Below are 13,544 nucleotides of genomic sequence, written 5' to 3'. Positions count from 1 at the left end.
CAAGTCCTACTAATTTAATTATCAATTTCTCTCTCAAGCATCAATAAATTATTTTAACTAACTTGTCAAAATTCTTTTAAAACAATAAAACCTCTATAGATCACACAAGTTTATAGATATCTATCCTATAGATTTCTTATATTATTTCCACTAAAGACCAAAACAATTTGAATAATCCCAAATCATGCAAATAATGTTCAAACATATACAAGCATTAAGTTCATAATAAAATACTCCACAAATCCTGAATTGATTCAATCAAAAAAGATATTCCCATAATCATAGTTAGGCTATATCGAAAATCCCAGAATAAAGAAATTATTCCATAGTCAAATTAAAGAAATTATATGTGATACGATGATAAACATCTCTAGACTTGAAGAAATTGACTTCTTGAAGGATAGCCGTATCTTGCGTCAATCATCCTGGTCTTCTTTTTTCCTCCAAATGCTGCCTCCTCTCTATTGTATTGTGTCTAGCGTGTCCCTCTGTTCTCCATCCCCAGCAGTTGTTATGAAGCGGATTTATATCTTGGTCGTATCCTCCCATGACAGGGAACTCGTTTTCCTTGTCTGCCAGATATTTTTGCTTAGGTTGCGGGCTGATTTTGAGGAAGCACGTGTGAATTACAAATTTTCCATTTCTAGAACAATCGTATCCCCTTCAAATCATCTTTCCAACGCATCTGGTCTTGCATTTTCCTGACTTTTACAACTTCAGATATGGGCTGAAAACCGAGACACTGTCAGCTGCAGACTCTGGATTGATTCAGACTGTATTTCAACTCACTTTTTGGGCTTGAAAACAGGAAAACTGGGTTCTACGCTATCATAGAATATGTCTCACCTTCTCAAAAAGGTAAAGAGCACATGAAACCAAGTTTTATATTTCCAGTTATAACCCGAAAACCAATCAGCATCCTGGCTTGATTAGAACAGACCAACTGAGATTTGAACTCTAAACTCAGCCCATAGTCTCCCTCTGCCTCTTCACATGATCTCATTTTCAACCCAATTCAGTAGTCAAACACCTGAAAAACATCATGAATACAAAAGTTCTAAAATTCTAAATAAACTAGCTAAGAAACAAACAAAACACTCCAAATCAAAACAATTACGACTAAGAAAACGTGTGCAATAAATTCCATTGTCAGACACATTACTGAGTGAAACCTGAAATCAATATGATATGAAAGTAACCAACCTGAAATTGGCCAAACAACTAGCTTTTCTATAATAGAAAAAACAGGAAGGTGTCCCAATATTGGACAAAACATGAAATTAAAGATTACAGACAATAATACAATATAACACATATGTCAACACAAAGACATGCAGACACGAATTGCTATCTACCTATTGTAGAATAGTTCATTCAGAATTTCAAAGGAGTGACCAGAATGCTCTAGACAGGCAGCTACCATGTCATTCAGTATGTAAAACAAATTGCAGGAAAAAAATAACAAAGCATTGGGCTTGGGAATTTAAGGAAGCAATAATACAACGAAGTTCATCTGCTGGCACAAGTATTTGCATTTAGAAAAGGGAGAAGTGTTAATTGGCTAAATTTAAATTACCAGATGACATGTCAACTCTAGCTGAACTTCCTGGAAAATGCAGGACACCCCAAGTCTGACAGGCCAAACAGAAATATGGAAGCACCAGCCATTGACAGGTATCTTCCACATCTGATCTGGAAATCAACGTCATGGAAACAGTCCCTGGAAATAATTTCCCAAGAAAAGAAAATGAATTAGTTTCTTCACATTTTTCACGTGATTAATTTCTTATGTAGAACTAAGTGAAATTTAACTTGCATCAAAACTGGATTTCTTTTCATTTAATTCAACAAGATTTTATTCGAGAAACAAATCATAGATGCAAATTCCTTAATGAAAGAATTATGACAACGTCCAAGCTTTTCCCAAGAGTATGAAAGAGTGAAACTGGAATCAACAAAGCAGCCAGCTCAAATCTTTACACTGTCTTAATCCAGAATCAACATGGCATTGCCAAAACTGCAGGCAGGACTTCAATGACAGCAGATTTAAACAGAAAATTAAAAAAAAATCAAGCCAACATTTTATGCATGGTCTATAGAGAGCGAAAACAAATATAATAGCTCATCACCCTTGAGAAGAAAGAAGGAGATCAGCTAAGAAAAGGCAGAGTCTATAGAGAGCATTCAATCAAAACATAAAACTCGATAGATTTCTCTTCAAGTAATCTCCCTCTCGATAGCTGACTAAAGCATGATCACAAAAAAGAGTAAGCTATTTTATGCTATAAAGAAAACCTTCCACAACCAGAGACAGAACAGTTCAACTTAAACTAAAATTAATAATCCCTTTTACCAAACATAAATGCCACTAAGATTTTATGGTAAGGTTTCATTATTTCCTAATTCATTTTATGAAATTACAAACTACGATACTCTTTATTCAAATTATTGATTTTTTTAATCTTCTACAAGCTGACCATTATTTTCCTTTTATTTCCTAATCTGAAAATCAATTAGAAATAAATTAAAAATTTTCCCTGTAATTTGTAGTGGCCATTAGCTTTGGGATGTAGGGAGCAACAAGCTTTCTTTGAGCCAGAATTTAGCATGCTAACATATTTGTGAGCAATATTACAAGTGGTATATGAATACCTTCGAAGAATATAAATTCTTCAGATAATTAAACTCCCCGTAATATCAATACTTGGGATAATTTTTGGAAGTAATCTGTGTGCTGGCCTTGAACATGTATCACCTTCATCAGGAAGGCATGCCAGCTCCTTCTCCAAAACAGAATAAGCTTCTGAAAAAGCCTGCAACAGATAACATTTTGTGTATATAAGAACCACAGGTATTAACAGTTCTCAAAAAGATAAGATCAGCCTCAAAAAACGCCAAGTGGAATCTCAAATCATTCTGTTCAAAGATTTTTAGTGAGCTGTTATTATACATCTCAGTTAAAAGGCTTAACTAGGTGAGCATTTGTAGCTTTAATTACCCATTTCTCCATTTTCTTGGGTTTAAAATAAAACCAGCAACATTCCAGTTCAAGGAGCTATGCCCTTAATCACAGCAGTTTAATTGGGTCCACTGTTGTGACAACCAGTGGACTGAAGCAAAGACTAATGCAAGAAGGTGATTGCAAACACAGGACTTTAGTTTCTCAATTCACAATAGCGGTGCTGTTTAGAGCAAAAATAAAAAATAAAAGAAAAATCTGTCACAAACATAGCACACGAAGCATCAGTCATTAACTGGCAGGACCCACCAATTTTACATTTCTCTTGTTGAAGAATATTTTGTAAGATAAGAAAGGTAAAATGTTGCAAGTTTCACATCCTCAACAAAAAGGTAAGCCTAAAATATCTGCTTGAATATTGAGAAAAATCTATATACTTGCATATAATTGAGTGTCGTGTTATCATAATAGTAAATGCAACAAAGATTATGTGGAGGCTGACCTTGATGCATTGATGTATTCGAAAGCAATTTCTCCCCACATTATTTGTTGGGAAAAGAGGGTCATCAATGTGTATTGGATCAATACTACAGCATCAAGTGGTAGATCAATCAATACACGATAGAAAAGAAAGAATGAACAATGCCCTGTCATTTGTGAAAAAACAACAATAGAGCTAGTGCAGTGCTTACCTATAACCTCTTTCCCTATTTATATATACTCCACTTCCCTGCACTGAGATACGCATTTGGCGAGGATCAAACACATTCCTGTATTCACAAGACAAGAAATTAGTGAAAGTACATTAAATGTGAATAAATCAATTTATAATTACAACACTAAGTCAGCAAGGATAAACAATTCAACCATGAAATGAAAGAAAAACAATATTTAACTCACCCGAAGAAGTAAAGAAAATCCATTAGAAGGCTTCCGACATTCTGAAAGGACACCCAAAATTGCAAGTCAGGTAAAAGCACTCGTGTATAAAATTCCAACAGAGAATGGTTGAAAAGACAGGAATTTGAAAATCAAATTCTGCACACATCTTACAGCATCAAACTAAGATATATTTTGTGAAATACGTATACATAACTTTGTTTCTCTACTACTCTAATAAAGGCTGGGTTGTAATTCGAGGCTTGCAAGCTAGCCAAGAAGTGGAGAGAGAGAAGCTGTTAAGACACTTAGGCCTAACTTGTAATCAGTTCACAGTTACTATAAATTCTTAATAAGCATAAGTGGCATTCATGAGCAAAGGAACACATGAAACACCATAAAAGGCAATAAAATCCACAAAAAGCCAAAGTTCACAAATGGTGGTTGCACTTTGCATGTGCATGCCTTAGGTAAATTTTACCAAAACATCAGAGGTCTTGAGCAATGAGCACTATCAAATTAATTTGAAGTTTAAAGCCAGTTACTAAAATAGCAATTTAAGTGAATGGTCAACTCTAAGCCATAAAAAATATCTACTAATACGCCATAAGTCAATTTAAAAAAAGAAGATGAATCAAGAATATACTACTTCTAGTAGCCATCAAATGACTTAACACAGGCCACTGATATAACTGCCACTTTAGTAGTACTACTAAACAAAGAATGAAGAGACTTATGTCTGTGTGTGTCTATGGGGAGACAGACATCATACAAAACATGTAAAATGTCCCATCTAGAGTACAAAACACATTACTTGATTGATAGGCCGGCCAAGATGATGCTCATGCTGTAGAAAACGTATAATTAGCAACACCTGCAAAGGAGCGGACAGCAAGGTAAGAAATGCAGAAGTGAAGATATCCACTCACATCAAGTCAAGAACAACCACAAGAAAGCATCCATTTTCACCCAACCACAAATTCTGAACAAGTACTTGGATATCCAGCCCTGCTAAAGCAAAGAGAGAATCTTTGTAGTCCAACAGATGAGATCAGTTGACTTCCAATGTGCATTTCAATTTACAAGGTATGATGAAAGAAAATACAAGATTTAAACAATATGACTATAAAAGAAAAACAAGGGATAACGACGGTTCAGCATTTTGAATAGACAGAAAACTTAAAAGATTATTAAACGAATAAACAACATAAAACCTGGGCAAAGCCTCTAGCATGATCCAAGATTGCATTGCAATCATTAGCAAAAAAAACACGAGAGGGTGAGAATTTACGTTGCCCTCTTTTAGTTTGCAAAGTGTGTATATGCACATGCAAGCACGCATGTATGAGTTCAGTCTGATAATAGCATCACCTATTAGCTCAATAAGAATACGAAGGAAACACTAACTACACAGCAATTGAGTCTCACGTGTACTTGAAAAGTGGTAAAGATATTAGAAGGGCATGCAGTATAAATTACCAAGCAATAGGAACTTAAACCTCCAGAATAGGACTGGTCAAGGCTACGATCTGCCAAGAACTGCTTCAGTACCAAAGCAAGAGGTGTTGCAGCTGGAAATTGTTCCGTGAGATCTTTAACCTGCACAAAGATTATTTATAGACAAGAGAATAATATCACCATGAGTTTCAATGTAAATGTAGTTAAAAACCATCATAAAAACTTAAAAAGAAAAATTGTATCAAAATTCAAAACAAATGAATCACAAATAAGACTCAATTTCTAATGTAGTAGAATTAGCCTCAATAGGAAAAATCACTAATAGACCTCCCATGCTCAGAAACTAGTTGAGAATTATACAGTTTTGAAGGACAAGCCATAACAAATTTAGGGTTCAATAAAGTTTTTGGTTTCGTCCATCATCTAAGAGTTCTGAGAAAATTTATGAGGAAGCATGGGCTTCATTCACAATACATTCAGTCGACTGTAACAGAATTTAAAATAACAGAAAAGGAAAATGATTCATTTCTTCTTTCCATTGCATTGCATTATGTTTCACCAAACATGCCATTCAATTTTGACAAAGATGATCTAATAACCAGGACACAAGATGTGTTGACACACAGATTTGAGTAGAACATCAAATTTCCTTGTGGAAAGCACAAATGTCAGGGTGCACTTAAGTTTTAGCGTGCTGATAATCTGATATCCAAGATCAAAAACCAGTATGCATCTAAGCATTTAAGCAGAATATCAACCTTTCATTGATCTCCAGTATCGAATGCTTAATCTATCTTAGCAACATTCACCTAGGGTTAAAAAAATTATACTTGTAACATGCCTCTCATAAATTCCCAATCCAAGATGCACAAACAAAGAATTCAATTTGTGTAATAATCTACCTAAATTGCCCTTCACCCTGTCAAGAAAGAGGCTAAAGTTTGGAATAAAAAATGATGTAGAAATCTGAGAAGCCTCCATCATGCTACCATTGCTAAATGGAACAGGCAGTAAGAGATAATAGCCTCCAAATATGCCTAGACTAGTTAAACTCTTTTGACAGAATTTTGAGGAAAATCACATATAATTTATAGCCATCATTAAAATTTGAATTTATGAAGCAATACGTTCTTAACGAAGTATACCAGTTGAGTTGTTTGGAGCCCTGTATGAGATGGAGACTTGAAACTGATATCAAGACGAATTGATTTCACATCCCTTTTGCTATCACAATTAAGTTGTGTGCACTTAGGTGAAATTGAGTCCTCTAAAACAACCATATTGGACTGGACTTGGATGTCATGTTCACCAGTCAAATGAATTGGCTCCTCCTTTGGTGATTGTACATTAGAAGCAGCAGAGGTGATCAGATCAGTGGGAACCTCCACTACAAGCATAATAACAGGTATCTGCAAGAAAAGGAGGTACGGTATGAGAGGAAACATAGAAGAAAAAGAATAAGATAAAAAGGCAAGGAAAGCTCAAACAGTTCTAAGATACAAGACATTACAGCTGTATTCTCCACAGTCTTCAATGAATCATTTTTTACCCACTCCTGATTGGCAAGATACCGAGCTGCATGCTGGAAAATTAATGGAGAATTTAATTCTACAAAAGGCTATGGGAAAGATAAAAGTTAAAAGTTTTGTCTAATGATTAGTTAAAAGCTTCAAAATAAAAAAATAAAAAAAGCGTATTCCCAAGTTCCATCTCAACAAAAAAGCCTAACCAGAGATCAAGATTTTTTTGGGAATCAAAGTAAAATTTAGAGATGCAAATATCACCATCAATCCATAACACAATTGCCTCATCTACTGAAGTATCAATTTAGAAGGCCATCAACATACCTGAAGACAAGTTTCTTTAATACCATTACGACCCTCTAAAATCCCAGCTTCCTTGATAGGTTCCTAGAAAAAGCTCTGCAATAAGTTTCTCCTCTTAAAAGTACAAGCATAACAAGTCTAAGTGATAAAATAAAAACATAAAGAAAGTTATTACCAAGTTCCTCACTGGAGGGAGGCAAACCACAAGATCCACATCACTTGTTGGAAGGGCTAAACCAGTTGCACTTGATCCAAAGATATTTATCCTGGACCTAGGCCATAGAACTTGGAGAGACCTAGTAACCCGCTTGACAGCCCAATTAATGAAAGGTTTCCTAGCCATATTTGCTGCAGCAACCTTGGGTACCATCATGTCAAACAAGTAATCAATGACAGGGGCATACCATTAATGAAAGGAAATAAAAGCTCAAAACATGATACTACAAAATTCTATGAAAAAGTTAAGGTAATTCCAGGAAAAACATGAACAAATTTAAGCCTGATACCTGCTTACAAAAAGAGTCAATTTCATCATGAAGAAGGCTCTGTACTAAGCAAAGAGAAGCCTTTCGTGTAGGGCAATTCTGTATCTCAGCTCGTTGAAGAGGAAACAAAACATCTGGCTGCATCAAAATTGTATCAAATAATCAACTCAAAACACATCTAGTGATACACTTACAATAGCACAGTACAGAAGCACACTCACATGATCCTGATCACGGGCTAGGTGGGACATTGCAATTAGACGATCTTGCAGCAAAGCCCCAGGGAGTGGCTGCACCATTGGATGGGTTGAAAGTTTTTTATTTCTCCAAGAAGGCCAAACAACTTCAGCACCATCCATACGTCCACAAGCTTCCTCCAAATTAGTTCCATCATGGTACCAACCTCTCACACCCCACTGTCTTGGGCTGGAGCTACCAGACCTAACAGTTGGAAAACCCCTGTGCTTTCTAGAGTCACTCACAGGAGAGGGTGGTGGAGGACGGGGAGCCCGTGGAACACAAAGCACTACAGGTGATGGTGGCCGCTTTATCCGGGGATGTTCCCGTCTAGTAGGAGGAACACAAGGGCTTTTGTGATCAAGACTACGCTTGAAATCAGATCTTGATCTTTCCCTTGACATATTTGGAATGATAATAGGCCGCAAAATTGGGTAAGGAAGTGAATCTCCTGCCTTGCCTTCAACATCACTAGATAAACTGGCCAAAGATCCAGAGACATCCTCCTCTGCAGCAGCATCTGTCACGGTTGATGAAAGCATAGCTTTACCAGGTACTTCATTTCCTGACATAACATAACCAAGTGCCTGGTGTCCAGGGACCAAAGGATCAAAAGCAGAACAGAATGAAGCAGCAGTTGGGGAAGTCAATCCAGTTGTACTATAAGAAGACGAGAAGGCAACCATATCATCAACTGCCCTATTCAGCTCTGCTTCATGCCAAGGCCATCCACTATCATCAGAACTAAGGGAAGGTGGTCGAGAGAAACCAGTACCTGGATGATCAGAAGGATCCCAGTACATCACACCGCCACCGAAGTGCTGATTATAGTCTATCCCAGAAACTGCATGCACCTCATATTCTTCCTCTGATATCCAATGGTTTTCGTATTCATCCATTAGTTCCTGTGAACTTGTTGCTTCAGTAAAGTCAATTGCATCCCCAGAACACCTCCTCTCGTCTTCAAAGGTTTTTGAGATGTACTGCATGTTCTTAGCGGTGTAACTTTTCTGAAAAGTAGATTGCCGCCTCGAGATAAATCCTGAATCATAATTGCATGTCATAGTCGGAGCTAATCCACAGTTGCTCCTAACCATTGGAGGCCAATCTAAACTCATTGGCAATGGTTGAGACAACATCCTATTGGATCCACCTTCAATAGGAGAATTTCTAGCCTGATGCACCGTAGGTAAAAAAGGTTGATGAATGTGATTATGCCAGTTGTGACCAACATCCAGATGCAATCTATATGTAGCAGGTGGAAGATGTGAATTTATAGATGGAAAGTAGACGGGGCCTAAACTAGGCCACTCATATGAAAGGCAATCTGAAAGGCCTTTAGATCCACTTTCATGAAAATTTTCACTCTCTTCTCCCCGATTTAAGATGGGTACCTCTTTCACTTCAAGGGTTCTGACTAATTTGTTGCCAACATCTAATTTAACCTCAGTTTTTTTGTTCAAAAAGCTGGTGCCTTCATTGCTAGAAACAGTTACTAGCTCCTTTGTGGTTGCAACTTGATATATTATATTCTGGCCTACCCCACAACGTGTCTCTCTTCTGGATGGCATACTTTTATTGTCAACAAAACCATTTGAAGATCGGTAATGCTCCAGACCTGCATCAGAGATGCCTTCAGTGCAACCAACAGCATGATCCTCTGGAATGCCAAGGGCATCTATCTCCTTACTGGTGGGCTCATTAATTGAAGGATCAATTAAACTATCATTTGATGCTTTCTGTGTAGTCAAATTATCAGATAACCTACAAAGCTTTGCTTCCTCATCTGATGAGCAAACAGAGAAGGAGGGAGCCTCTGAAACGGCAATTTCAGGTTTTCTTACTTCAACTGGATTGCTAAAGCTAGATTTTTTCTTTTTGTTTCTTCCTTTCCTGTTCTTCCTTCCAGCAGTTCGTTTTTTTTCGTGAACCAATCCTTGTGTGTGTTCCTGAGGATAGGCCACCAGTTATAAACCATTCAAATGATGAAATAGAAAGATTATCCAAATGAAAAGATATGTAACCATTTCAACTGTTGGAGATGATATGTCTCTGTGATTTTCATTCTCACGAGGAATGCCAGGCATCTCATTGGACTCCATCAACTCTGTCTTCTTAATACAGGCTGGCGCACATTTGATATCCTAAGAAATATCCGTACCATTCATAACTAACTGATCTTAACACATGTTTAAAAGCAAAAGTACTTCTAGAAACTTAACAGTAGGGGAAATGATACCTCGGCAAGTTTCTTAAAGGAAGACTCGTCAACACTTTTCACTGGTGTGGGGTTCATCAGCTTTTTCATATTGTGAGTCTTCCCCTTTTTTCTACGACTACCTGCACCGAGCTTTTCGCTAGGTTTATTGGCTGAAGAGTTTGATGTTCCCTCTTCGAGAAGTTCAAGCCTTGTGCAATCAAGTGAAATAACCATCACAAGTCCTCGTAGTTTTCTTAATATACAATCAGAAAGGGTGCCAAGAGAACCCAGCATGCTAAAAAATATATGTGATGTATCATACTCACTACCCTGATCTGGCAACACCAAACTAACAATATCCTGAAGCACGAATAAACTATTAAATATATTTGCAAAAGAAGCATCTTTCCCAGAAAAAGAAGGCTTTGGGGCCAAACCAATTTCCGCATCAGCTGGAAGTTTTAGGAAAATCCTTTGCCGTGATTCAGCATGCAAGTCCCTCCAAGGTCGCTGCACTCCTGCTCTAAACAGTGACAGCTCATCCCCCGATACACCACTCACATCCTTCAGAATTTCACGAGTCTGAGAACTTGTAACGACCAAAAATTAGGCCACAATATATATTATTTTATGGAAAGAGCTCAAAAGGCAAAATGTCATCAAAACATTAATTTCATTCTCAAACATTGCATTTCCACAATCTTGGAGAGTTATAGCAACTAACAAAGTTTCCAAGGCAAGCTTTTTATTAATGGGATTCACATATTGAGTAAAAGCAGTACACAATGGGCAAATCCCTATGTCCCATATAACTACGTTATGCAATTTACTACAGCATTGAACAATAATGTACAGGAGCATAATCAGTCACTCACTTGAAACAGTCACTACTTTGTCAATCAAATTCAAAGAATTAAATACCACTAGTATATTTTGACAATGAAACAAAACAATAAAATTTGCAAGAGTAAACGTACCAATGATTTTGCCGCCTTCCCAAGCGCAAAATTTAAAACCTTCCTCCTTACTTCCGCATCCAAATTCCTCCACCAATCAACACACCCTTTCCTCCTCCAAAACACGTTAGCTGCCACACCTGCGGCACTCAATTTCTCTTTCAACTTCACCCCTCTTTTCTTCCCATTCCCACAATTCAACCACGCCAGCCTCAACGCCACTTCTAGCTTGTTCGCTAAAAACGCCTCGATACAATAATAACCTCTCGCTTTTAACCACTCCAATTCCACCCAATCCGTCCCTAACTCGCTCTCTTCCCCTCTCAAAAACCCCCCATTCGAAATGTCATCCATCAACTCGACAAACTTTTCAACATTTTCAATTAAATCCTCGCTAACCGTAACCGAATCCAGACACTCAGCTCCACTCCTACAATCGTCCACTTTCTCCCCTTCTCTAGAACTAAACAACCGAGTCGACTCAAAAATCAGTCGTTCCGACTCGTTAGACTCAGCGACTCTGGACAGCAGCCCACGTGATTTCTTAAAGCAGAGGCTAGGGAGGTCGCGTGAGAGGAGATCGGGGAGGATAATGAAACGGCAGTGACCGTGAGAGTGTAATTTGGCTAGCATTTGAAGGAGGATTTGAGTGAATTTGAAATCAACGGTAGTTAAGTGGGATTGGCGTTGATGAACGGAGAGAGATTTAAACCATTTTAAGATTGACGATCTAGGGTTAGGGTTTGGAGAGGAGGGGGGGTTGGATTGGGAGTGGTAGAGAGAGATGTGAGAAGTGAGTGAGCCGATAAGGTGGTTCTGAGTCATGAGCGCGTTAGGGATATTTTGGTGCTTTGAAAAATTATTATTGGGGTTTGGTACGGACATTTTTGTTGCAGGGATCAAGGAGCATGAATATGGGAGGGAGGGAGGGAGAAGAGGAAGGGAGAAGGAGATGATGTGGATTGTGGAGAGAAGTTTGAAAAAGAAGCATGACAAGTGAGTGATAAGCGCCAAAATCTACCTTCCAAGGCCTAACATCCTTCTACGCGATTGGCTCGTGGAGAAATTGTTGGTGCTTGTCTGAGTAATTGACTGTGTATAACATCATAGTTGTCACTCTTGATGAGGGGATTATTTCGCTTCAACTCCCGGATTATTAAATTAATTCATGTAAATTGTTTTTATTTAAATATCGACATTTTGTTCTTTTTTTTATTCTCGGGTTCAATTTGGATGGAATTAGTGAGTTTGATTGATTCGTTAAAAATCTAATTTAATTAGAAACTCAATCACTGTCATGATATATTTAGTTATGGTTTGTTTTTGTGGTTCAGCTGTGTTTTTTATAATATTTAAATTTTTTAAATTAATTTTTTTATTATTTTGATGAATTGATATTGAAAATAAATTATTTTAAAATAATAATAAAATATTATTTTAAAAAATATATATTTAAAAAACAACTCTACTCTGATATTCAATATTAAATTAACATGATGTGTACCACTCGGGCTAAGCTTATAAATGTGTGTTAGATAATTTTTTAGTTTTAATTAAAATAATTTTTTTAAAACATTAGTATATTTAAATTATTAAAAACATATAAAAAATATTTTTTAAGCAGTAAAACACTTAAAAAACACGAAATGAACCACGTTACAAAAGAGCATAGATAACAAATAGTGATGGGCAAGGATGTAAATTAATATAACAGTTTACAAAAGAGCATAAATAATAGGAGTGAGAAAAAAATGAAAAAATCAATTAAATTTAAAAAATTTAAAAAAAATAAGAGAAAAATCAAATTGTAAAAAGACTAATTAAACTGATTAAAATTTTGAAAAAACTGACCAGTTTGGTTTTATAAGCTTGAAATCGAAAAAACCTAACCTAAACCGAAAAAAAACTTGAAAAATCCGAGTCAAACCGAGTCAACCTAGTTTGAACCAGTTTTTATTTTAAAAACAAACTGAACCGAAACCGGTCAGTTTGAACCGGTTTTGACTTTTTAATTCTGTTTAGTTATTATTTTTTATAAAAATCTAATCAAATCGAAAATAATCATCTCTAATAAATAATAAAAAGTGATGGGCAAGCACGTAAATTAATCTAATAATTTTTTTATTTATTTAAATCTCTTTTTTTTTTTTGGGAGGGTGGGGGGGCAGATAAGATAAGAATCTTTGACGTTTGAGGATGGTCTGTCGAGATCAAAAGTTTTTATTTATTCTATCCATCAACCTACAAAATTATTAACTCGCTAGCTAAGTTCACGATGACAAGACTTATTGAACTACACGAATTGCATTCAATTCTTTTTCATTCCAGTGATTGGTCTGTCATGTTACAGCCACGTGGAGGTTTAATTTAAACTCTTCTCTATATTTATTAATTGATTTAGATGAATCAGGATTAGCATAAACTTGAACCATGCTTGTGTTTATAAAAAATTTAAAGAACTGGGTTTGAAATTTCATGTATTAGTGTGCTGTTTTATCGCTAGCATTTTCACTGTGGTGGGATCTAAATTTTTTAGAACCTAAA

The 13,544-nt window shown here is 36.4% G+C and overlaps 1 protein-coding gene across 5 annotated transcripts; it reads right to left on the bottom strand.

Annotated features, from left to right (window-relative positions):
- Positions 1-219: 219 nt before the first annotated feature.
- Positions 220-12,083, bottom strand: LOC133682035 (uncharacterized). 5 transcript variants are annotated; one of them, XM_062105272.1, is made up of 18 exons: positions 11,022-12,078; positions 10,084-10,626; positions 9,869-9,988; positions 7,829-9,793; positions 7,629-7,745; positions 7,298-7,480; positions 7,144-7,206; positions 6,807-6,878; positions 6,442-6,705; positions 5,318-5,437; positions 4,653-4,712; positions 3,860-3,900; positions 3,652-3,729; positions 3,462-3,546; positions 2,653-2,813; positions 1,577-1,720; positions 847-1,030; positions 220-727 (listed from the first exon to the last, which is right to left on the bottom strand). In XM_062105272.1, exons 1-15 carry the CDS (start codon positions 11,883-11,885, stop codon positions 2,673-2,675), a joined length of 4,716 nt encoding a protein of 1,571 aa, XP_061961256.1. In that variant the 5' UTR covers positions 11,886-12,078; the 3' UTR covers positions 220-727; positions 847-1,030; positions 1,577-1,720; positions 2,653-2,672. The 5 variants fall into 5 exon arrangements, with proteins under 5 accessions (XP_061961256.1, XP_061961255.1, XP_061961259.1 ...); XM_062105271.1 differs by having other exon boundaries at positions 220-1,030; XM_062105275.1 differs by lacking the exon at positions 11,022-12,078 and having other exon boundaries at positions 220-1,030; positions 10,084-10,252; positions 10,482-10,622.
- Positions 12,084-13,544: the final 1,461 nt, after the last annotated feature.

Source organism: Populus nigra, chromosome 2 (genome assembly GCF_951802175.1).
Source record: "Populus nigra chromosome 2, ddPopNigr1.1, whole genome shotgun sequence".
NCBI lineage: Eukaryota > Viridiplantae > Streptophyta > Magnoliopsida > Malpighiales > Salicaceae > Populus > Populus nigra.
This window is presented reverse-complemented; position numbering and strand designations above follow the sequence as displayed.

Coding starts and splice junctions, on each gene's coding strand:
- LOC133682035 (XM_062105271.1), bottom strand. CDS start 11,885: ATGTCCGTACCAAACCCCAATAATAATTTTTCAAAGCACCAAAATATC. Junction 7,746..7,828: donor TAGCCCGTGATCAGGATCAT/GTGAGTGTGCTT, acceptor ATTTTGATGCAG/CCAGATGTTTTGTTTCCTCT. Junction 3,730..3,859: donor GATTTTCTTTACTTCTTCGG/GTGAGTTAAATA, acceptor TTGTGAATACAG/GAATGTGTTTGATCCTCGCC.